The 24,338-nt window shown below is 41.4% G+C and overlaps 1 protein-coding gene across 5 annotated transcripts in view; it reads right to left on the bottom strand.

Annotated features, from left to right (window-relative positions):
* Positions 1 to 465: 465 nt before the first annotated feature.
* Positions 466 to 24,338, bottom strand: part of SPATA7 (spermatogenesis associated 7) — a 79,883-nt gene continuing 56,010 nt past the window's right edge. For all 5 annotated transcript variants that reach the window (XM_048854621.2, XM_048854620.2, XM_075129822.1 and 2 more), the window contains 7 exons: positions 19,193 to 19,674; positions 16,654 to 16,720; positions 11,936 to 12,003; positions 9,412 to 9,465; positions 3,944 to 4,021; positions 1,519 to 1,576; positions 466 to 1,041 (listed from right to left, as the gene is read on the bottom strand). In XM_048854621.2, coding sequence (XP_048710578.2) covers positions 559 to 1,041; positions 1,519 to 1,576; positions 3,944 to 4,021; positions 9,412 to 9,465; positions 11,936 to 12,003; positions 16,654 to 16,720; positions 19,193 to 19,674 — 1,290 coding nt within the window. In that variant the 3' untranslated portion in view covers positions 466 to 558. The remainder of the gene's footprint in view (positions 1,042 to 1,518; positions 1,577 to 3,943; positions 4,022 to 9,411; positions 9,466 to 11,935; positions 12,004 to 16,653; positions 16,721 to 19,192; positions 19,675 to 24,338) is intronic.

The raw sequence follows: 24,338 nt of genomic DNA, 5'->3' as shown, positions 1-24,338 counted from the left end.
CGTGGATGCAAGAGACTCCATGTTCACGCTGCACATTTCCTGCAGACACTAAACTCTGTGTCTTGTTTTTTGATGTTAATCAATCCTAAATTCTCCCTGCAAAGTGATACTGAAATGTTCAGTTACAGCTTAAGCTGTGATCTTAGCCCTTGGTGGCAAAAGCTTATTGTATCACAACTGTGCTTTAAATGCTTCAGTTATTGCACTCATTTATTATAAAAAACAAAGAATAAATAATATAAATTACTACATCTCTAATAATCCTAAAAATGTCTCTAATTTTAGTATTTTCAACAGTTATTTCCAAATTAGACACTTCGCTGAAATATATAAAGTCCTTTTTAACCAGTGACATTTGACACACTACAGGTGTATGTTAGTACATGGATCAGTTAAAGCCTGATTAATAATACTTGTATTCCTGCTGGAGAGGCTATAGCAGTGTCCAAAGAGAAAAGTTAAAGGTAAAATGAATGATTCACTAGCATTTATTTAACAAATGTCAGCTCTCTGCAACAGTCTACTGTCCTGTTCTGCAGCTAGTTCTTGTCTACTACTTTACATAGAGGAAATTTGAAGGGCCTCTGCAAAGTTTTCCTCAAGATCATCAAGTTCCTTATTTGATTCAAAGTCACTGTCACAAGTGGTTGAGTTCAGTGTTGGCTCAAATGTGTGTGAAATACCTGAGGCTTCTTCAGATTGCACTGAAGAGTAAGGATCTGTTCCAACACTCACCACTTCAGTTATATCTTTTGAAAAGATATCCTTGTCATGCGTCTGCTTTGACATTTCACTGTGTAAGGAGTGGTTTAGTTTGTCTGTCTCCTTTGATAATAAATCCATGGCTTTTAGGAACTCTTCACTTTTTGTAGTCTTATTTTGTTTCCAGTTTTTGCTGGTAAACTGGAGCTGGTCCAAGGTCTCAAATCTTTCCAGATCAAATGGGTCAATCACTTCCATGCTGCCATTGACTCTCTCAGATTTCTCTGTGCTGCACCCCACGTCGACTTTGAGGACATCCAGTAGGTGGCGCATTTTGTTCTAGAATTTAAGGGAAGAAATAAGGTTCTTAATCACTTATGGCCCACTGCACAGCTGCCTGCAGTCTTAAGACAGGATCTGTAACAGATTTCATAGTCCAAATAGCTGAATGTATTAAGAATTTATTTTCAAATTAGTATGTTCCATATAGTTACATTTTTGAGGAAATACAGGATGCATAAAATCAAGTAACTTAATTATTCTTATAATTACTTTGTAGCAAACAATCAACTTGCTGAAATAACTGTTACCCACTGTGTGAAAGTATGCATGATGTGGGTGATCTAGAAAGGTCACAATTCCCACTTGCACCGCTGACAAAGTACCAGCACACAATCTCTCATTCAAAAGGTGGATCTGTATTGAGGGTTATGATTACATCTGCAGCATTTTTAAAAGTGCACTGTGGAAAGACCTCTCTGAAGTCACATACATGGACTGAGAACATTACAGACTGTGTTTGGAAAACAAACATACCTCATCCAAACGGTGCTTATTTTGCTCTATGTGACGCTCAAACAATCTCTCCAAAGCCCTAAAAATAAATAAATAAGTAAGGCTCAGGCAGATCATTATTTTGAGGAGAGAAAGATACAATGTCCTAAACAAGCGTATATGAGTAAAGGATCCAAGCTCCAGAGTCTTCATGCATTTACTAAGGGGAAATAATCATATTGCCCTCATTATACTTTGTCACAAAGGGGCCAACATTGTGTCTACATGCTAACAGACATTTGCTCAGTGGGCCAAGCCTTGTCATAGGGCTGAATGAGAACACTAACTGATGTACCCCTTGCTCTGTCTTAGCCAGTCTCAGCTCAGGTAGAGTGAGCGGACGCCACAGGCTGAAGCATTCACAATCCCATAACTCCTTGCCATAGTCACTGCTTGTCAAGGTTCCATCCCCACTCTGCATTTTAGGGTACAGATGTGGGGACCTGCATGAAAGACCCCCTAAGCTTATTCTTACCAGCTTAGGTTAAAAACTTCCCCACGGTACAAACTTTGCCTTGTCCTTGAACAGTATGCTGCCACCACCGAGTGTTTTAAACAAAAAACAGGGAAAGAGACCACTTGGAGACATCTTCCCCCAAAATATCCCCTCAAGCCCTACACCCCCTTTCCTGGTGAAGGCTTGATAATACTCCTCACCAAGTGGTACAGGTGAGCACAGACCCAAACCCTTGGATCTTAAGAACGAAAAGGTAAAAGAATCACCTCTGTAAAATCAGAATGGTAAATACCTTACAGGGTAATCAGATTCAAAACATAGAGAATCCCTCTACGCAAAACCTTAAGTTACAAAAAGACACAAAAACAGAAATATACATTCCCTCCAGCACAGCTTATTTTACAGGCCATTAAACAAAAGAAAATCTAAAGCATTTCCTAGCTAGATTACTTACTAATTTAACAGGAGTTGTAAGGCTGCATTCCTGATCTGTTCCCGGCAAAAGCATCACACAGACAGCCCAAACTCTTTGTTCCCCCACCTCCAGATTTGAAAGAATCTTGTCCCCTCATTGGCCATTTTGGGTCAGGTGCCTGCGGGGTTACATTAGCTTCTTAACCCTTTACAGGTGAAAGGATTTTGCCTCTGGCCAGGAGGTATTCTATAGCACTGTATACAGAAAGGTGTCAGAGTAACAGCCGTGTTAGTCTGTATTCGCAAAAAGAAAAGGAGTACCTTAGAGACTAACCAATTTATTTGAGCATAAGCTTTCGTGAGCTACAGCTCACTTCATCGGATGCATACTGTGGAAACTGTAGCTCACGAAAGCTTATGCTCAAATAAATTGGTTAGTCTCCAAGGTGCCACAAGTACTCCTTTTCTTTATACAGAAAGGTGGTTACCCTTCCCTTTATATTTATGACACTGCTGATGTGCAGAGGTACAAGCATAATCCTATACTCCCAGCAGACCCCCTGTCCCAGGCCTGGGGAGGGGGAAGAGACAAAACACAGCTTCTGCAGCTCACTATGGCAAGGGAGAGAAGATCCCTGAGGCCCTCTGTCATGGCCTGTGGGGAAGGTGCAGAGAAAACCTCTGGTCCCTTCTTCAGAGACTGGGGAGAAGAAACTGTGAGGAGAGAGTCAGGAAGGAGATGCTGCTAGGGCATCCCTGTCAGGGCCAGGATTGGTATGGGCTGTGCCCCTCTGTTCCACTTGATTTGAAGTGGGGGAACGAGAAAGTGGAGTAGAAGGGTAGAGAATGTGCATGAAGGAAAGAGTGGGGGGATGAGGAAACAGATTGAGAATAGAAAGAAAAAAGAATTAGTGAGAGTGAGGGAAAGAAAGGAGAGACTGGAAACAGGGAAAGAGAAAGAGAACGGGCTGGTTGTTGGGGATGAGAAATGAGAGACAGAGGAAGAGAATTCAGTGCACAGACAGAATTTAACAGTAAGGGAGAATAAACATTGGAACAACTTTCCAAGGGACATGGTGGATTCTCAATCATTTGAGGTCTATAAGATTGGAGATCTTTCTAGAAAATACGTTATAGTTGAAACAGAAATTATGGGCTTGATGCAGAAATTACTGGGTGAGGTTCCTTGCTTTGTGTTATATAGGAGGTCAGCCTAGATTATTACAATGGTCCCCTCTGGCCTTAAAATCTATGCATCTCTGATAGGAGAAGAGTGACAAGAGATGAAAGAGGAGAGGAAGAAAGAGAGCAGACTATGAAGATGTGCCAAGATCTACAACAGAAGTAAAAGTAAAGGAGAGAGAATGAGAGCAAAGGGAAGTTATGTTTTTAGAAGTGTATTTAATAGGAGGTTAAATGCCAAAATCTTATTATAAAAATGTCACCAGGGTCAGAGATACTGCACTCCACACTGCTTACAGAATCCAGTCTGTTTTGAGCCCAGTCCCTACAAACCCTAAAACAAAGATATCTAACCTGTTGGAAAATAATCCAAGCTTCAGAATTTCATCTGTTACATCTTCAATGAAACTCAAATACCGAAGCTCTTCTTCTCTGCACAGAGAACAGAAAATCCAGTCTGAATGTTTAAAAGTAGAGACATCTGGCACACAACAGAGCAAGAAGCTCTACCTGCTAAGGGAAATTACTTAGCAAATACCATGGAGAAAATGGAAACCCTTATAGCTCTTGGGACCAATTTAGCTTCTTGTCTTACAGAAGAGGCTGATGGGACACAGTTACTTAGGCCCCATGTTTAGGGTGAATAAAAATAGGCTCTGTATAAAGTACAATGATATCTGCAGAAATGTTGCCAAGGTTCCTCCCCCACCCTGATCTCTAGGGTACAGATGTGGGGACCTGCATGAAAACCTCTTAAGCTTACTTACACCAGCTTAGGTTAAAACTTCCCCAAGGTACAAATTAATTTTATCCTTTGTCCCTGGATCTCCACTGCCACCACCAAACTCTAACTGGGTTTACTGGGAAACATAGTTTGGACACATCTTTCCCCCCAAAATCCTCCCAACCCTTGCACCCCACTTCCTGGGGAAGGTTTGGTAAAAATCCTCACCAATTTGCATAGGGGACCACAGACCCAAACCCTTGGATCTGAGAGCAATGAAAAAGCATTCAGTTTTCTTACAAGAAGACTTTTAATAGAAGTAAAGAAATCACCTCTGTAAAATCAGGATGATAGATACCTTACAGGGTAATTAGATTCAAAACATAGAGAATCCCTCTAGGCAAAACCTTAAGTTACAAAAAAGACACACAGACAGGAATAGTCATTCTATTCAGCACAGTTCTTTTCTCAGCCATTTAAAGAAATCATAATCTAACACATACCTAGCTAGATTACTTACTAAAGTTCTAAGACTCCATTCCTGGTCTATCCCCAGCAAAAGCAGCATATAGACAGACACAGACTCTTTGTTTCTCTCCCTCCTCCCAGCTTTTGAAAGTATCTTGTCTCCTCATTGGTCATTTTGGTCAGGTGCCAGCGAGGTTATCTTTAGCTTCTTAACCCTTTACAGGTGAGAGGATTTTTCCTCTGGCCAGGAGGGATTTTAAAGGGGTTTACCCTTCCTTTTATATTTATGACAATTGTCAAGCTTTATGTTAACTTCCTGCTCTTGTATAAACTAGTCCAGAGCTCCTGAGGTGGGCAGTCCTGCAGGAGGGGTGACAGATCACAACCTGCTTTGTGCTGTGAGATCTGGAAAGGGCCAACACTGCTCAAGAAATGGGTAGTGCTAGCCAGGTAGGGGGCGAAGACATGATGCAGCACAATGCTCTGATTCAGCAGCATTCACAGGGGTTTCTAGGGAACTTCAGTTGCTACTCTGTGGTGGGAGGGCAGTGTTTACACTGAAAACCTCCCTTACTTCAGGATAACATTTCCCTGTTCTGCAAAGGCATTGCTGGTGCAGGGAGAGGTAATGTATACACCTCGGAGCCAACTTCACTCATTCTGATCCTTTCTTTTTAAATTTCAATGGAAACAGCTCTTTAGCAAGGCAAAAACATTCCTCTGCAGTGTCTGCAACCCAAATGTTGCAGCATTCAGCTAGTGCAGGAGAATCAGAGAATGAAACTCACTAGCACCTAGCACAACAGGTCCTGCTCCATGACCAGGGCTCCTAGTCACTATGGTAATACAAGGAATAATAATAACAGTCAATTTTAATTGTAGAGTCAGAGAGATACAGAAAGAAAAACAACACCCTGAGTAGAAAGTTCATCAGATTAACATATTTTCAGTGCTAACAGGCAAAGATTTTACTAGTAACGATGCTAAGGAATTTTTTACACAAGAGTTTTAGCCTGTAATTACTCCAGGAAGAACAGGGGAACGCTAAACTGTTCAAACAGCTAAGCATTAAAAGTATTCCTCAGTGGCACGTGCAAGCAGCTGTCATTAAGAAATATGTAAGAGAATTAATCAGGCATCAGCATAAAAATATATTGATGTAATGTGTTGTAAAATTTCCTTTCAAGTAAACAAATAATATAGCTAAAATGAGTTGCTTGGATTATGGGAGTTCAACATCACAACTGCTTGAAGAGTGTTGAGGTGTTGTGGACCTCTTTGGCTAAAATTCCTTAGAGCCAGTGGTGATGCCAATCACTATGGCTGGGAGAGCCTCCAAAAGTTTGGAATTCTGTTGAGACATCCTAATAATAATGACAATAACAAGAACACAATAATATGTTCCCCTTCTATAGCATCTTCCAAGGATTCCCAAGTGCTTTTCAGTCAAGTCCTCTTCAAGATAGGGAAGCATTATCATTCCTTTTATAGATGGGGAAACTAAGATATAGAGAAATTATGTGACTTGCAAGTCAATGTAACAGCTGGGAATATAATTCCAATCTCTGACTCTAGGGTCTCACCAGGTTTCTGGCCAGAAATACTAGGAGAATGGTTTCCCTCATGATCAGTTCTGTTCCTGCATACACACTGGAAATAACAACAATCAACCAACTTATCCATATGTTTCAGAACTTCAAAAAAGGTTGGGTTCTAAAAAGGAGTGAAGGATTGGCGCAGGAGTTCTGACTTTATCTGGACGGGGCTGCCCATCCCTACAAGTACAAGACCAGGAAGGAGATCTGGATTCTATTCCTGGCTTTAGCCCCTTCTGAACCCAGTTGCCACATCTATGAAATGGGGATAACTATCTAGTTCACCAGGGGATTGTAATGCTCAGTTCACTAATGTCTGCAAAACACTTTATGATATTCAGATGGAAGGGTCTATGAAAGTGCAAAATACTACTAATGCCTCTCTGAATATCCTATTTCTTCAAAGTGCTTTCCTCTTCATTCCTATTGCATGTAAAAGGGGATCTTTGTTTTCAGAAGTTTCTCTGTTCCTGCTACTTGTTCTCCACCTGATGCCTGTTTGCAACATTACACTTCGGTTGCTCTGGAAATGTTTGTTATATATGTATGTTGTCAATACAAAGAAAAGACCATGGTATCAAGGGGGGAACTAGTAGCAGGAGCTCTACAGAAACAAAGGTCCCGTCTTCATAGAAATATTCCGAGTAATAAACAAGAACAAGAATAAACAAGAATAGCAGAATCTAGTCACTTTTCCCCAAAAAAGTTGTAGCTAGTTTTCCTGATTTTTAGAGCTGTGGGGGATACTTCACATGCTGTCAAATGGATTTCTTTATTTGTAGCCATGTCAGATCCAGATCAGACTCTGATGTGATAGTTTATTACAGTGCCTCATTTATTGTTTTAACATAGGAACATAAGAATATCAATACTGGGTCAGACCAATGATCCATCTAGCCCAGCATACTACCTTCTAACAGTTACCAGTGCCAGATGCTTCAGAGTAAATGAAACAGAATATGGCAATTATTGAGCAATCCATTCCCTGTTGTCCAGTTCCAGCTTCTTGCAGTCAGCGGGTTAGGGTCACCTAGAGCATGGGTTAGTATCCCATACCACCTTGGCTCATAGCTATTGAAAGACCTACCCTCCATGAATTTACCTAATTCTTTTTTGAACCCAGTTATGCTTTCGGCCTTCACAACATCCCCTGGCAACGAGTTTCACAGGTTGACTGCACTGTGTGAAGAAATACTTTCTTATGTCAGTTTTAAACCTGCTTCCTATTAATTTCATTGGGTGACCCCTGGTTCTTGTTTTATGTGAAGGGGGTAAATAACATTTCCTTATTCACTTTCTCTACACTACTCATGACTTTATAGCCCTCTATCATATCCCCCTGAATCGTCTCTTTTCTAAGATGAACAATCCCATTCTTTTTAATCTCTCCTCATATGGAAGCTGTTCCATACCCCTAATCATTTTTGTTGCCCTTCTTTTTACCTTTTCCAATTCTAAAATATCTTTTTTGAGATGAGACGACCAGAACTACATGCAGTGTTCAAAGTGTGGGTTTACCATGGATTTATATAGTGGAATTATGATATTTTCTGTCTTGTCTCTGTCCCTTTCCTAATGGTTCCTAATATTCTGTTAACTTTTTTGACTACAGCTGCACAGCTGAGCAGATGAATTCAGAAAACTATCCATGATTACTGCAAGGTCTCTTTTCTGACTGGAAACAGCTAATTTAGACCCCAACATTTTGTATGTACAATTAGAATTATGTTTTCCAATGTGCATTACTTTGCACTTAACATTGATTTCATTTGCCATTTTGACACCCAGTCACCCAGTTTTGTGAGATCCCTTTGTAACTCTTCACAGTCAGCTTTGGTCTTAACTACCTTGAGTAATTCTGTATCATTTGCAAATTTTGCCACTTAACTAGTTACCCCCTTTCCACATCATTTATGAACGTGTTGAACAGCACTGATCCCAGTACAAATCTCTGGAGGACCCCGCTATTTATCTCCTTCCATTGTAAAATCTGACAATTTATTCCTGGCCTTTGTTTTCAATCTTTTAACCAGTTACTGATCCATGAAAGGACCTTCCATCTTATCCCATGTCTGCTTACTTTAAGAGCCTTTGACGTGGGACCTGTCAAAGGCTTTCTGAATGTCTAAGTATGCTGTATCAACTGGATCACCCTTGTCCACATGCTTGCTCAAAGAATTCTAATAGACTGTTGTGGCATGATTTCCTTTTGACTCTTCCCCAATAGATCATGTTCATCTATATTTCTCATAATTCTGTTCTTTACTATAGTTTCAACTAATTTGCTTGGTATTGAAGTTAGGCTTCCTGGCCCGTACTTGTTAGGATCATCTTTGGAGCCTTTTAAAAAAATCAGCATTACATTAGCTATCCTCTAGTCATCTGGTACAATGACTGATTCAAGCAATAGGCTATATACCACTGTCAGTAGTTCAGCAATTTCTTATTGGATTTCCTTCAGAACTCTGGGTTAATACCATCTAGCCTTGATGACTTATTACTGTTTAATTTATCAATATGTTCCAAAACACCCTCTACTGACACCTTAGTCTAGAACAGTTCCTCAGATCTGTCACTTAAGAGAATGGCTCAGGTGTGGAAATCTCCCTCATATCCTCTGCAGTGAAGACAGATGCAAAGAATTCATTTAGCTTCTCTGCAATGGTTTTATCTTCCCTGAGTGATCCTTCAGCATCCTGATCATCTAGTGGCCCCACTGATTGTTTGGCAGGCTTCCTGCTCCTGATGTACTTAAACATTTTTTTGCTGTTAGTTTTTGTGTTTTTTACTATTTGCTCTTCAAATTCTTTTTTGGCCTGCCTAATTATACTTCCATATTTGTCTTGCTAGAGTTTATGCTCCTTTCTATTTTCCTCAGTAGGATTTGACTTCCAATTTTAAAAGGATGCCTTTCTGCCTCTAGATGCCTTTTAGTGAAACTTAAATTTGTATTTGTAAAAACTTAAAAGGAACTTTAAATTTGTTTCCATTTTACTGTTTCACCCAGTAAAAGACAGAAGAAAAAATATACTTACTCAGCCTGGATTTTTCTCATTGCTGAGGATTCCATAGAATACATGGATGTCGTGCTAATCAGAAAAATAGATATTAAAAAAAATAGCATTAGGCAATTTCCTAGAAACCTCCAATTCCCTGCATTTCACTCTCTTTCTGTAGCAACCCACAATCATGAGATGCCCTCACCCCAAAGCGTCTGCCAAAGAACACCGAACCCCTGTGGTAACAATTCGGTTAGCTATATCAGTGAGAGTTATGGGAATGTCACTAACATCCTTTATCCATTTCATCTCTATAGAAAACAATCCCCTGCTCCAGGGGCAAACTCCACTTCTTAACTTCAAGGCAGACGAGAGCTTCCTTCAGGAGTATTATTATTCCATCAAAACTCTAATACTGGGACAGTCAGAACACTTACTCCAACAATGGAAGGTATCGTTGAGGTATCCCTCAGACTGAAAAGAAAGTCCCAATGTTATACGTGAGCCTGGGTCTCCATCATGGCAGTACAGCATTCTATAATCCATTTAGTGCTTCTAGTAGAACATTTAATATGGTGCATGTAATTCTTACTCATGCAAATAATCACACTGCACTCACATATCATCTTGGCACAGAAAGGAGACTATTATTTAATTTCTTGTCATACAAACATCTCCATGACTTCTTCTATACCACTATATATGGAGCTGAGCAACTAATTGATTTTTTGGTTTGACAGATACAGAAAAACCCGAACAAACTTTTGTTTTGGGTCAAACTAAACATTTAATTCGACCCAAAACAACATTCTTCCATTGTTTTGTTTCATTAAGTTTTCAGGTGTTTTCTACCCTTTAAAAAAAATCTCTAACAAATATAGCTAAATTTCTAAACCAATTTGCAAATAGTTTATTCACTGATAAATGCATTTTCAGTCAAACAAAACTATGTGCCCCCCCGCCCAAAATTCAGGCAGCCCTAGCCCCATATGCTTGGAACACTGTCCCAGAGACTGCCCACCAATCCACCACTCTTGCCTCTTTTAAATCTCTTCTAGAGACACATACACTTCTACCAAGAAGTGAGATACCTATCATATTAAATTATAGTCTCGAAGTTCATCAAGAAGTGTACACAAATGAACGGAGTCTCTGCATCTTATTTATGTGACTCTACCTAACCCTACCCCATGCCCTCTTGTTTGCATATCCTCATAACTTATCTTGTGTCTAAATTCTAGACTGCAAACATTTGGGAGCCCAGAGCTTATCTATCTGTTCTATGAGGTTCCTAATGCATCTGTGTACAGGTGGTGTAAACATAATGATAATTTGAGGTGGCTCAAAAGATCAGTTCCATCTTAATGCCCTCTTTCTGAACTTGAAAACTAGGTCGATTTCTGTTTTGTCTTTCAGGTAGAAACTGTTAGACAAGAACCAGAAAGGCCATTTAGCACTGTAAAATTTACAATATTTCCTAGATTTCCAGTGGAAAATATTTCAGAAGTAGAGCTTTGATTGACTCACTGATTTATAGTTTGCCTATCACTGGCTCTTACGTTACAGAAAACATCACACACTAAATCTATTTTATCCTGATGTTTTACCTATATCTATATCTGCGATATCTGCTATAGCAATATAGCGTGAACTGAATATAAAACACACTTGTGCTTTGTCTTCAGATGAGACTTAGTATTTATTTTTAGCCTCTGTGGCAGACAACAGGTGGATTACCAGGAATAGTTAGCGATGGGCTCAGCTGGCAGTGTGGATGTTTAGTGTAGACGGTGGGGTAGGCTGTGGTAACAGGACACATAAAAGCACTGCAGTCTCATAGGAGGCAGTCTGCTATCTTGGGCATAGTTAGCATTACAACGTAGCTGAAGCACAGGTGGGAGGGATGGGATTGTAAAAAGGGAGGAGAAAAGGTAGTCATGAACAAAAAAGTGAAAGCCTGGGTACCATCATCAGTCTAACTTAATATCACCAGTTACTGCTACATGGAGGTAAGAACCTATTCAGTATATGGCCTTGCTTCATGAGTAATTTAGATTATTAGATATTGGGGATCTTTTTTCCCTTGAAAGGTATTTATTCATGCATGACTATGGCAATGCATCAATTACACCATCACCACCAACCTAACAAAATAAATAGCTTGTAAATTCTGATCTTAGTTCTAGTGTGTCTAAGGAGTTATTAGCTGTGTTGACTCTGTCATACTCACTCCTGGCTAATGGAAACTCTTGCTCAAATAAGCACAGGAAATTTGGATGCAAGAACACAGTGATCTACATATTAAGAGATGCTACAGTATATAAAGTTTTCTTCACTTATTTCACATGTATCTCACTTTATTGGCTTCATGTTGGAATTTTATCAAAAGGAAAATGTGAATATTGCTTCCTGATCTATGCACAAAGTCATTAATCTCCAAAAACTTGCTATAAAACAGGGCTCACGGACAGAAATGGCAATGATGGCCAATGAGCCTAATAACTAGTGTAAGGCAAGCAATAAAGAATGTTTGAAATATTTCCTTCTGCAGATCAGGCACCTTGGCAAGGAGTACTGAAAAGCATCCATCCTTCTCTCAGACTCATCTGGAGCAGACGTGACTTCAGCCTACAAACACAGAGATAACATCTTTATTATTGGTGCAACACTACATAGCAAAACAAGGATCAGAACACGGTTAGTCAGTAGCATGGGGGGACAGGAGGTTTGTGCCAAGCACATAGTCATTAGGAAATTCCAGCTTATAAGACCAGGGGGAGAATTTTGTTAAAATTTTATCATCTGCATATGATTCAGCTAATCTATTAACATTAGTTTTAAAACTAAGTTCTTAATAATCTTTTGCTATAATATTATAAGCATACAGCATCTTTTATTCAAGGATCTCAGAGTACTTACAAATGTTAATAAAACCTCACAACACCTTTCTGAGGTCAATATTAACAGTACATTAAGGCACCTGGAGGTTAATGGCATAATTTGAACATAGGCTAAACACCTAAATCTCCAGCTGAATCCAAGGGAGCTGTGGGTACTCACCTCCTTTGAAAATCAGGCCAAAATGACTTACCTAACCACACAAGATGTGTCACTGGTAGAGGTGGGAGTAAAATCTAGCCCTGCTGAGTTCCATTGCACTAGCCATCAGACCATCCCCCCTCACTTCAGGCACTCACACAAACAGAGAGATGGTAAAGTTGTCTGCTGCCTGCATTTTAAACGACAACACTCAGAAAAGGCCATTAATGCTCCATTACTGACTGTCACTCTTTCAACAGCAAAAAAAAGAAAAAAAAGAAAAAAGCCTGATGTGACAGATGTTGCCATATGAATACATAGTACTCAGCTGGACTGGAGGGGAGCTACCTAATTATTAAAGCTTTGTCTGAACCAATTTCTACCCAGTTCAGATGCAGCCACTCTGTCATTTTCAGGGAAGGTATAAAGCAGCAAAAATCCCCCAAGCATAAACAGAACTATGTGCTTCATTCATAATCTGAGATGTTAAGGGTCCAATCCTTTGACCCTTAGTCAGAAGTCCCTACTCATGTGAGTAGTTCTATTAACGTTGACAGGATTATTGGTTTAAGGAATAAGTGTCTGTGTACAAGCTATAAAATGAGGTCCAAAATTTGGAAGCTATTTGAAGAATAGCTACCAAATAGTTCCAGGTTATACTCTTCAAGACAAAAATGAGCAGAAAGGGAAAATGTTAAGACAAAATATCTTCAGAGCTGAAGCCACTTATCATCACAAATCAATAGTGCGCATTCAAAAATTACTAAAAATGCTCCTCTGATAGACATTTCTGTGCTATTGCAATTACTGTCAGAAGCTACATATTTTATCTGAAAAATATTAGCTGAGGGACAGAATCTGCCTCCCTTGATCATGCTGAGCAGTACCTTACTCTTCGAAGTCCTACTGAAATCAATGGCACTACTTGTAGAGTAAGGTATTATTCAATATGAGTAAGGGCAGCAGAGCCTGACAAAGAGATTTGTTAGTATAAAAGACAAAACTAAGCACCAACTAATCACAATCATTGTAAAATCTCCTATGACTGTCAAGAGTATATTTAATAGTGTGGTGCAGTGGTTCTCAAACTTCATCGCACCGCAACCCCCTTCTGACAACAAAAATTACTGCAGGACCCCAGAAGGGGGACCGAGGCCTGAGCACATCCCAGCCCTGCTGCCCTGGGTGCGGGGTGGAGGGGCCAAAGCCGAAACCCAGCCCCAGGCTTCCTGCTGCCCAACAGTACCTGCTGGACATGGCCCAAGCACTCCCGCACTTCCACATTTAACCACGCAGCAGCCAAGCAGTCAGGTGCAGCGCTGCCAGGTTCAGGTAAAGAAGATTGCCATGGTTCTGGGACAGCAGATCTGGCCAGAGAGGCAGCTGCAGTGGGACCACCACCGACAGGTCCAGCAGCGTGCCGAACCAGTGCTGGTGATGCCATGCCGGGGCTATTAGGATTACCTTCACCCTGTCCTGTTTGATCATCATGAGGACTCTGTGGATTAACGGCACTGATGGGAAGGAGTACATCAGGGCTCCCGAACACAGGGGTAAAAAGTTGTCTGACAGGGAGCCTCTGTCGATCCCTCAAATCAAGCAGAACACATGGCATTTCCTGTTCTGACGAGAAGCAAACAAGTCCACTTGGGCAGTTTCCCTCCTTTGGAAGATCATGCTGACCACCTCCAGATGAAGTGACCACTCATGGTGAGACAAGAAGGGTCTGCTGAGGCGATCTGCTAATACATTCCAGGTCCCCAGGAGGTGCACAACCACAAAATGAATGGCATGCTGCACACAGAAGTCCCAGAGCCATAGGGCTTCCTGGCAAAGGGCTGTCGACCTGGCTCCACTTTGTTTGTTGATATAAAAATTTCACGGTGGTGTTGTCTGTCAGGACTTGTACCACTCTGCCTTTCAAGTGGGACTGGAAAATCTGGCAGGCCAAATGAACCGCTCTGAGCTCCCTGACATTTATGTGGAGAGAGCGATCGTCCCGCAACCAGCAGCCTTGTGTGCTGAGCTCGCTCAAGTGGGCTTCCCAGCCCAGGTCCAAGGCATTGGAAACCAAGGTCAGCAACTAGGACAGGGCCGCGAAGGAACCCCCTCCAACACCGATTCGGTGTCCAACCATTATTCCAGTGACAACCGAATGTGGTTTGGCACCCTGACTACCAGGTCTAGATCATGCCTTTTGGGAGTGTAGACTGACACCAGCCATGCTTGCAGCGCAGGAGATGGAGCCAGTATGGTAGACCATGTAAGTAAAAGCTGCCATGTGGCCTAACAACCTCAGGCAGGTGTGGGTGGTGATGAGTGGGTGGACCCTTATATGGGAGTTCAAGTCTGACATAGCTTAGAAATGGGCCTCCAGAAGAAATACTCTGGCCTGTGTGGGGTCAAGGACCACCCCTATGAATTCTATCTGTTGCAGTGGTACAAGGATCAATTTATTTTCATTTACTAATAGGCCCAGGTCATGACAGGTAGAACGCACCAGATCGAGACTCCTCTGCACTTGACCCCGTAATCTGCCCTTGATGAGACAATCGTCGATATAAGGATAGATCTGGACCCCTCAACGTCTCAGGTAAGCGGCTACTGGAGCCAGGCATTTTGTGAATACCCGTGTAGCCGACAAGGGGCCAAAGGGCAGCATCATAAAACAGAGGAACCGTCTGAGTCACTGGAAGATGGAAATATGAAAATAAGCATCTTTCAAGTTGAGTGTGGCATACCAGTCTCCTGAATCCAGGGAGGGAATGATGGAGGCCAGGGAGACCATGCAGAACTTCAACTTTCTGAGATATTTGTTCAGTCGCCGCAGGTCCAGAATGCGTCTTAGGCCCCCTTTTGCTTTCAGGATTAAAAAAATAGCAGAAATAAAACCCTTTCCCCCTCATTTCCTGAGGGACCTCTTCCATTGCCCCCAACTGCAGGTGGTTGTCAACCTCCTGAGCGAGGAGTTGCTCAAGAGAAGTGTTTGCCAGAGGGCTTTGGCAATCTTTAGGACCCCATCGTGCACCAGAAGCATGACATGTGCAGGGGTTGATGCGGAGAGCACATTAAACAAGGTGTCCGATTGTGCCACCATCTCCTCCACCTCTAGGCCTAAGTTCGTGGCCATCCTTCGGAGCAGAGATTGGTGCTCCTTAAAATCATCCGGTGGGCTAGCATGAGAGGCTAAAGGGAAAAATCTCCTACAAGTGTGCACGTGAGCGCACACACACCTAGAATGGAATCAACATGAGCAAGCACTCGAAGAAGAAGATGGGGTACAGATCTATCTGATTCAAACAACTGGTATCAATAAAGTCCATACTAAGAGATGGCTCTCAAGATTCCATTTTGGACTACAGCAGGAATTATTTTTATTTTTGAAGTACCAGAAGCTTCTTTACTACATATTCAGGAACTGAGTGGTTTCTCACAAGTTCTTTTTACTTCCCTAACCGAACAGCATATAAAGGCTCCCTCTTAATATTCAGGTTCATGTGTCTGTCCAGCTCTCAAACATACATTCAAGCACGAGTGCTAAAAATCCTTACAGAATCCATCTCCAAACAAATTCTCCTGTGCATGATTCTTAAGTCATTTTTTTCAAGAAAATAATTGATTTTTTATTCTTTCCCCCAAAAGATTCCCCATAAGCCCGAAGTCCACACTATTGTTTAATGGGCTGCTACATTCCAGCTTAGAAACAATGCCATTTTTGAGCTATAGTATTTAAAATAAAAGTCACTAAAGATCTGGCTCTGGTTTTCAAATCCCACTCCAAAAGTTCTAGGACTGTATTCCATGTGTACAAAAATTCCACATATTATGTTGTGGACCTATGAGCTATCTATCTGCCTACCTACAATACCGCACCAACTTCAAGTGTACAGTCTCATGTTTAATGATACTGGGCCAAGTGTCTGCATTCGTATCTGTATCTCAATTTCATGTGTGTATATTTACGTGTGCTTACCTGTAAATGTCACATACTACACATAGGTTTTAAAAAAACTAGTTTTTCAGAATCTATTTCAATTTTCCATATTCTTTCTTATCATTCCAGCTCATTCCTTTGGAACTAGTAGCTTAACACACACCAAATTAATCTGTCACCCATCTAGAATATGAAATTTAATTCAGTTTTACACTGTAGTGGCAAAGATAAAATATGGGTTCTCTGCATGGTAGAGCATATAACCAAAACACCTCAGTGATTGATAGAGATATTGTTTGTATTACCTGTGTTATGATCTTCTGCAGTATGGTAGCATCTTTTCTCTCAGGTTCTCTGGCGTCAGATTGAAAACTACAAGTTTAAAAAGAATATTAGACAGATCTCTCAGAATATACATGCCTCATAGTCGAAACAGCTGTTTTCTATATGGATGGACAGAGATTTTCAAAGCTACCTACAAGATCTAGACACTTGATTCCCATCAATTTTAAAGGGTATTGGGCATTCAAAACCTTTAGACATCTTTGAAAATCTTTGCTATAGCTTTGACTCTCATAATGAAACTAAGAGTCAATTTTCAATGATGGCAATATTTAAGGTAATAAAGTCATATCCAGATCATCCAAATTAATCTGCTGACTGCATAGCAAAATATTCAGAATAACTGTCTGGGATTGGGAGTGGAGACTACCCAAAAAATTAATATAAAATGCAATGGGGCCATTATGTAACCTACACACAGCAAGTCAATAGTACAAATATGAAACGTAGTAAATTACTACAACTGCAGTCTTCTAAATTCCAAAATATATGGAATAAAATAAGCAAAGACCAATCACCTCCAAGTATAGGGTAGAGTACAGGAGATGCTTGCACTGCTACTGTCTGTGTTTTTAATAAAACGAGGGTTTGAGCGTCCAGTTTGGCCAATATACCACCCTTTGTGAGCATGAAATTAACTTAAATATGTCACATAAACTTCAACTGCTAAGGAAAAAAGAATTAAAAGTAGAAAGTAACTGACATTCTCAAAAAGGTTTATGAAAGACTTGTGGTAAGAAGCATAAATCAAATGATATTGGGAATCCTGATCTTTGTTTAAATGATCAGACTCAATCAGCAGTGGTTCATGTATTAGAACAAAAGATATTTGATTCCAAATGTCTTAATAGAACTATTTAAAACAGCCAAACTTTATCTTTTCCATCTGCAGCAAAAAGGTATATTGAAGAAAGGGGCACAGGTATTTATTTTAAATATACATTAAAATGCCTATTCTCCTCTAGGTATCAATGGAAATTTCATCTAAGTGATCTATCTATCTGTCTATAAAAAAGGACAATCTTTCCTGAATTTTAATGTCTAAAGGTGTTTTAGCATTTTATCTGTGGTGAAGTATATTTGCCATTAGACCATATTACTTTAGTCACAAACTATATCAAAAGGAAGAGATGACATTAACAGAGGTAAAGGAAGGAGGAAAAGCTCACAGAGTTTCTTGCAAATGTTTTGTTCAATCATTTCTTTACATCCACCAGGCAAGCCCTGGTTCCAGATCTGGAACCCTACTTGAATAACCTAGGAAGCTGACAGAGGCTGAGCTCTTCCTACCTCAATATTCCCAAGATTTTGGAAAACAATTCTCCTACTTTAGAGTCAAGTGCTTTCAGGGGTGCTGCACTTGCCACTTGCAATCCAATAGTATGGATTTCAGTCCTGATGCTACGGGGTGCTGAGCCGCCTGAACTCCCATTGACTTCAGTGGGAATGGAGCCCATTCAGCATCTTGCATATTGGCCCCACAGTGGTGATACTCTATCCACTGTTTCCTCAAAACATGCACATGCACAGCATCTCTCTCATTTAAAGGTGCACGGAGACTATGCTGATGGACATGGTAAAAACCCTAGGCAGGATAGATAGCTCAGACAAGAGAGAGGAGCATTAGGGATGTAGGCCCTGAGGTGACTAAGGTCCCTAAGACTATAAGAAACATACTTTAGAAGGAAAAATCTAACAACAAAAATTCAGCCTATGTGAACATTTTATACAAAATAAAATTGCCTTCTCCTGCATTAACATATCCACTGCTCCAAGCAGCAGCACGGTGCAAGAAAAAGCAAGTTTATCTTGTATAAAATGTTCACACAAACTGTATCTTAAAATGTTTCAACTAAAAATAGAATCACATATCTTAAAAAAGAAAAAAAAAGAGGCATTAAGAGATGTATTTATTCAAGGGGAAAAAGGCATTCTGGCTGAGATTTCAAAAAGGGATGGAGAGTCAATTAGGGAGGCACCACAGTACTCTCTATATAGACTGCAGGAGCTGCAGAAGGGAAGGCTCATGTGTAAAACTATGAGAGAACACAGAAAGAAAGCCAGTGTAAAAAACAGCAAGAGCAGGGAGGAGAACAGATACATGAGGAATGAGTCTCCACTTTCTTGTACCTTGTGTTGGTATTGACATCAGTGCAAAGTGCATGTAGAATACTACCATGTGGATCTGGTAGCATTTGAAATCCAGAATGCATAGCTGTAAATAGTGACACAAATTAAAAGGGAGTAGAGAATCATGTCCACAGTCTATGATACAGACTGGAGCAGGTCTTTGGAGGGTTCTTTAACACAAGCGACCAAATTCTGCTCTAATTTACACTAGCGATAGATCTGAAAGAGTTGCAGTGATTTCAATTAAATTATGCTGGATTTGCACCTGTATAGATGGGAGAAGACTTCAATGCAGTATGTAGCTTTATGAAGATCCTGACATGATTAACACTTAAATAACACTATTTTAAAATTATATTTTAGTCTCTGTACCTGCTCAAATCAGTTTGTGTTTCTGCTTCCACCTGCTGCTTGGGGGGGTCCTTCCTTTTTATTTTAGCAGGAGTGTAATATCTGTACTGTGACAGGAAGGATTTAGCATCTGATTTTAAGGTGCGTGGAGTGAATGGTTGATGGCTGTCAGTAAAGTGGTCAGAGTGCCTATCTAGGAGATCCCCGCTGTACACTTTGGATTCAGTATCCTGATGCTTGTGAGAAGGACTGATGTTCACAACACTTTCAGCAGAAGAACTGTATGAAACTCCATAGTATTTTCTTTGTGGACTTGAAGCACTGACACTTGAATTAGAGATTGAGGCATTAGATGTTTTCCGAGTATCTTTTCTAGTACATTTTGCAGGGTTGGGAAGATCCAGGCCTTGCCTGTCCGAAGACAATAATGATCTAGACAAATACTTCTGTGCATTTTGTGCGTGAGGAGATAGCTGGTCATTGGCTTCTGCTTCAAGTGAACTCTAGAAAAACACAAATGATAATGTTCTGTGAAATGATTGCCTAACTGGTTTATTTTCAAGAGATTACATGGAGCACATCTAAAGTATGAGGCACATGAAGAGTGTCAAAGAGCAACCATTTATCTCAGAAAATCAGTGTGAACAATTGGTTTGACCCAAAATAAAGGAAATAGTTAAATATGAAATAATTATAAATTACGAAATTTAACAAAATTTAACAAATTACACTTATTATTAATACAGTAAAATGTCTGTACACTTCTACTCTGAAAAGTGTCAAGGTAAAAACTGGTTTCAGAGTAACAGCCGTGTTAGTCTGTATTCGCAAAAGGAAATGGAGTACTTGTGGCACCTTAGAGACTAACCAATTTATTTGAGCATGAGCTTTCGTGAGCTACAGCTCACTTCATCGGATGCATACCGTGGAAACTGCAGCAGACTTTATATACACACAGAGATCATGAAACAATACCTCCTCCCACCCCACTGTCCTGCTGGTAATAGCTTATCTAAAGTGATCATCAAGTTGGGCCATTTCCAGCACAAATCCAGGTTTTCTCACCCTCCACCCCCCCACACACAAACTCACTCTCCTGCTGGTAATAGCCCATCCAAAGTGACAACTCTCTACACAATGTGCATGATAATCAAGGTGGGCCATTTCCTGCACAAATCCAGGTTCTCTCACCCCCTCACCCCCCTCCAAAAACCACACACACAAACTCACTATCCTGCTGGTAATAGCTCATCCAAAGTGACCACTCTCCCTACAATGTGCATGATAATCTCACCCCCCTCCAAAAACCACACACACAAACTCACTATCCTGCTGGTAATAGCTCATCCAAAGTGACCTCTCGTGGTCACTTTGGATGAGCTATTACCAGCAGGATAGTGAGTTTGTGTGTGTGGTTTTTGGAGGGGGGTGAGGGGGTGAGAGAACCTGGATTTGTGCAGGAAATGGCCCACCTTGATTATCATGCACATTGTGTAGAGAGTTGTCACTTTGGATGGGCTATTACCAGCAGGAGAGTGAGTTTGTGTGTGGGGGGGTGGAGGGTGAGAAAACCTGGATTTGTGCTGGAAATGGCCCAACTTGATGTCACTTTAGATAAGCTATTACCAGCAGGACAGTGGGGTGGGAGGAGGTATTGTTTCATGATCTCTGTGTGTATATAAAGTCTGCTGCAGTTTCCACGGTATGCATCCGATGAAGTGAGCTGTAGCTCATGAAAGCTCATGCTCAAATAAATTGGTTAGTCTCTAAGGTGCCACAAGTACTCCTTTTCTTTTTGCAAGGTAAAAACTGCACATCCTTATTCAATAGTTAGGCTCCCTGTGGGCTTTAGAGACAAAAGTATAGTAATCTTTACTACCATTAGCACTGCAGAACCAACACAGACAGGTAGGGAATAGTGAGTTGGATTCTACTCTTTCTTGTGCATAACCAACAGAACTGTCTACAGAATGTCAATCATTTACACCAGTGCAAAAAGCCACTGAAGACAATGATGTTGTACAGGTGTAACTGAAGGCCTGGACTGATTTGCAGAAAGCCTTCACTGCCGAGGATGATGCATAAGAAAGAAAACCCCTAGCGTAACTCTCAGATCCCAGGTTGAAGTTTGCCAGTAAGAAAGAACATCTGTCTCTGCAGGTCAGGCTGTGGTTTTATCCAAGCTGGAGGTGTTTTCTATAAAGATTTTGCATTTCAATAAAGTCAAATGTGTTAGCAAGAAGCACCAATGGTGGCATTTTAATCACCTCCAAACAGTGAAGGATTTTAAAGCTCAAAGGTTGTAGGCTGGATACTAAAAATTAAATGTGATGCCTACAATCAGAACATCCATCCAAATGCTGAGGTGCCATATTACATATAGCCTTTGTATAGACTAGAAACTGAACTAGAGATGTCCAACCTTTTCAGTCTGAGGGCCAACCATATTTCAAAAAGGTCTAAGGACCACAATCAATGCTTTGGCACAGCCTCTCTGACCTATTCAGCTCCCTCTGTGCTGGACAGAAAGAGAAAGATGAGTAGAAACTACCCACAATTCCCCTGCATGGTATTCCCACACCAAGGGGTATCCTCTCGCAGGTATGTTGCTGGCATAGCCTGCTTCTATATCCCTCTCCTCACTGTTCATTGCTGGATTCCTACTATCCTCAGATGGTGCATTATCCCCAAGGTGACCATTAGCCGGTGGTGCAACTTAGAGCCATTTGGGAGCTGCTCTAACTTGGGCTGGGGCACAGAATTAAGGAGCCATAATTGGTTGCTGGTTCTCAGCTTCTCCATTTCATCCCCTCTCCTGGGCTGTCTTAGGTGGCTGCCCGGGTGAGAGGAGCCATTTTTTGATAGACGCTGCTGTAGGCTCTGGCAGAACCAGTCTTGCTCCTGTCCTGCTTTCCATTGGCCTTCCTTGGCCCAGCAGGGAAAAGGGAAAGGGAGCAACCGGAGCTACTCTCTTTTGTCTCCGTGTTATGCAACAGGCAGCCAGCTGGGGCAGCTCATAAGCAGCTGCAGCAGGGAAGGAACAGAAGCTGTTCAGCGCACTCCTAGATTACATTTGATTTGCTCTGGGGCTCCAAGGGAAGCAGTGGGAGGCAGTTGGGGAGATAGTATCTCTGTGGCATCCCCTAAAGCAGTGGTTCTGAAAGCTGGTCCACCGCTTGTTCAGGGAAAGCCCCGGCGGGCCGGGCCGGTTTGTTTACCTGCTGCGTCCGCACGTTCGGCCGATCATGGTTCCCACTGCCTCCAGGCCAATAGGGGCTGCAGGAAGGGCGGCCAGCACATCCCTCGGCCCGTGCCGCTTCCCACAGCCCCCATTGGCCTGGAGCAGTGAACCGCGGCCAGTGGGAGCGGTGAACCTGCGGACGCGGCAGCTAAACAAACTGGCCCGGCCCACCAGGGGCTTTCCCTGAATAAACAGCAGACCGGCTTTGAGACCCACTGGCCTAAAGTGATGGGGTTGATTCAAACAATTCAGCTTAAAAATATATTTCAATTCACAACCAAATACAAGTTTTCTTCCTTATATAGTCGCCTTCACAGGTCACAATTTAAGGCCTTGCAGGCCACTAGCTGAACTCTGGTGTACTAGACACAAACTCAGGATGACGAATGGTGCTGGGTAAAATGAGATGTAACAGTGCAGAGATGGGTAAACTCTTTCTGTTGCACTGGGATGAGACTAAATACATTGTTTACCAACCTGCTCCACCAAAGGGCAGGCAGTAAAAATTTGAGTTTCAGGTTGGACTAGAAGGATAGAAAAACTGCTAGTGACTCTGCTAACTGGCAAGAGTTATTTCTAACACTTTATTAACTCCAAGGCCAAGCTCCAGCTTGGAAACTGACTCAGAAGCTTACAGACAACCACCACTTGCCAAAAACTTAAATATAGAACAATCTGAAATCGGTTAAGTATAAACTATGTGAGGGAGGAGGGCACAACACATACTATATGTATTAAAACTGCTCACTAGGATAGCCTTGAGAGAGAAACATCTCATTTGCATGTAGGCCCACGGGAAAAGCCACAAGGATACGGTGTTAGTCTAGCACATCTCCTTATCATACTGTATAAACAATATAATGCAGCACTCAATCTAAAAGAGCAACTTAGAAAACCTGCCAGTTCAGTTCAGTTTAAACTGATGAGGCTTCTTAAAATGAGGGATTCATTGTTTGTTACACTCAATGGGCCTGCCTGCCTAGCATTCATATAATCAAATGTAAAATGTAAATACATGTAAATACAGAAAAGGGGTTTCTGAAGAGCAGAATTTAATTCATTAGGCTAATTAGTTACCAGATTTCTTGTGAACTTGAAGTTTAGGTTCAGACAGGCGGAAGTAGAAACCTTTCATATGATATATATTCAACATATGAATTAGGAATAGGTAGATCAGAAGACACTGGTATATGACTAAAGATGAGGAAGCATGTACAGTACTTTACAAGCGATAAAAGAAGGGAGCCAAGGCAGTTGATTTTATGAATAAAATACACTCAGGAATGTGTATGAGTTTAAAATTATCTTAAACATCTAGCTCCTTATACAGATTAATTAAAAAATAATATGCAATTCAGTCCATCAGCAGGCTTTCATACAAATGATTACAGATTATCATGTGACAAAGCCTTGATTCTAAGCAATGTCCTACTCACAAATGCCACATGATTAAGGCCACATTTTAGTCACGGGCATTTTTTGTAAAAGTCATGGACAGGTCACAGGCAATAAACAAAAATTCACGGCCGTGACCTGTCTTGTACTATATACCACTGACTAAATCTTAGGGGGGCCTCCCGGGGGTGTTCGGGAGGGGGGGCGGTCCGAGGGATGCCGCAGGTGCTCTGGGGGGAGCAGCCCAGGACCCCTGCTTGTGCTCGGCGGTGAGGGTTGCGGGGCTGGCAGTCTCCCTACTTGGCTCCGCGTGGCTCCCCAGATGCGGCAACACATCCCCCCTCAGCTTCTAGGCAGAGGTGCGCCCAGGCAGCTCTGAGCACTGCCTCCGCCCCATGCTCCAGCTCTGCAGCTCCCAAAGCCCTAACTATTTCTAAAAGTTCCCAACAGTACATTTTCTGCTCTCTTATGTGCACCTAAGCAATGATGGTTTTTCTGAGTTCCAGGAAATGTGCCTTTTTGCTGTATAAA

Source organism: Caretta caretta, chromosome 6 (assembly GCF_965140235.1).
Source record: "Caretta caretta isolate rCarCar2 chromosome 6, rCarCar1.hap1, whole genome shotgun sequence".
Taxonomy (NCBI): Eukaryota; Metazoa; Chordata; order Testudines; family Cheloniidae; genus Caretta; species Caretta caretta.
Note: the sequence above shows the minus strand (reverse complement) of the source record. Positions and strands in the feature narration are given on the sequence as shown.